Here is a 1,455-nt window from a genome sequence, read left to right as displayed (position 1 = left end):
GCTCAGCTTGGCAGGAAGGGAGCAGCGTGCCATCAAGCATCGAGGGGGCGGCCGCAGCTATGACGCACAGGTTAGTACAGGTTGCTCCATCTACCCGACACGCAGCCCGGGACGAGCGCCAGAGCCCCCACCCACGGCCAGGGTGGCCCTGGCCCCTCTCTAGCTGCTTAAAGAACCCCAATATGCTCAGGTGGTGTTCCGCCACATCACCTGCCACCCAGCCCATGGCCTCCCGCGGCTGTCCCTTAAGCTGTCCCACAAGCTGTCCCACTCTTGGAATCGCCAAACACATGCTCCCCACTAAAGACCACCACCAATGGACAGGTGCTCTGGTCCCACTTACACCGGTCTCTTTCAAAAAAACGGAAACACAGACAGCTACCTCGAGGCCAGGCGTGCCTCCGGCACTTACGTGCGAGTCGGCCTCGGCGTGCAGGGCGTCCTTGCCGCAGGCCATGCTCTGGAAGCGCTGCAGCAGCGGCAGCAGGGGGGCGCTGGTGCCCTGGGCCGCCCGCTCGTTGTCGGTCTCCTGCCTCCCGCTGCCCCACAGCTGCAGCAGCAGCAGGACGGCGGCCAGCATCTGGCTGGAAGAGAAAGCGGCCTCACCCTCTAGCGGAAACGGGAACTCTGCCTGCCATGGTCTGTCGCGATAAGCAGACGGCTAAATAAAACTGAATAAAGTCCTTCGATCTGAAAAGAAACTAAAGTAACGCCATCGAAACCATTCCGGGCGGTAAAACCACTGACGCCAGGATCTGAGCACAGGGCATCGCCTTCCGTGGCTAAGAGACCCAAGACGAGTCCAGAAGCCCAGAGAGCACTTTCTGCAGAGAATTTCTAGGACCTCAAATCAGTGGACTGAAAACAATAACTTCTAAAAAATTAAGAGGAGAAAAAAGGAACGGTTCCTAGACTGCTAGAAAGCTGCGCACAGAAGGAAGCTGTGTGCCAGGTTTGGAAGACAAGAGCGTGTCCTGGGACGCGGTTCTGGGCTCACGGAACCCCACGCATTTGCTACAGCCACCGAGGCGAAACGCCGCTCACACCGAGGTGTTCGGGCCGGAGGCCCTTCCCCAAGGCCCTGGCCTGCAGCGCCCTCACCTCAGCGAGCCCCTCTGCACAGCCAGCTCCAACAGGATGGCCAGGGCCAGGTGCTGGTCCTGCAGGGGGATGCTGCCCGGCCCTTTGGTGCCCGGCGTTCCGTGGACGTCCCTGCAATGACAGCAGTGGATGAAGGAACAAAACAAACAATGTCAGAGCTTAAAGACAGCACAGTAAAAAAACAGAGGTGTTAATTACATTCTCTCTCTTGAGAAATATGTTTTAATATTCACGATCAAGTTTCTGAGACTTGCTATTAAAATTTAATTAGAGATTTTAAAAGATCAAATTAACTGTAAAGATGTTTTTATAAAATTATATGATTACATTAAAAGACATATGCCGGCTTTCTGT

General features: G+C 55.3%; 1 protein-coding gene across 1 annotated transcript in view; it reads right to left on the bottom strand.

Moving 5' to 3' along the window:
• LOC105305786 (E3 ubiquitin-protein ligase HERC2) overlaps positions 1-1,455 on the bottom strand; it is a 127,551-nt gene that overhangs the window by 111,943 nt on the left and 14,153 nt on the right. The window contains 2 exon segments of the mRNA XM_023523591.1: positions 13-584; positions 1,102-1,259. Of these exon segments, the coding sequence (XP_023379359.1) occupies positions 13-584; positions 1,102-1,259 (730 nt within the window).

This window comes from Pteropus vampyrus, unplaced genomic scaffold (assembly GCF_000151845.1).
Source record: "Pteropus vampyrus isolate Shadow unplaced genomic scaffold, Pvam_2.0 Scaffold395, whole genome shotgun sequence".
NCBI classification, from domain to species: Eukaryota; Metazoa; Chordata; class Mammalia; order Chiroptera; family Pteropodidae; genus Pteropus; species Pteropus vampyrus.
The sequence above is the reverse complement of the archived record's forward strand: the minus strand, read 5'-3'. Positions and strand labels throughout refer to the sequence as shown.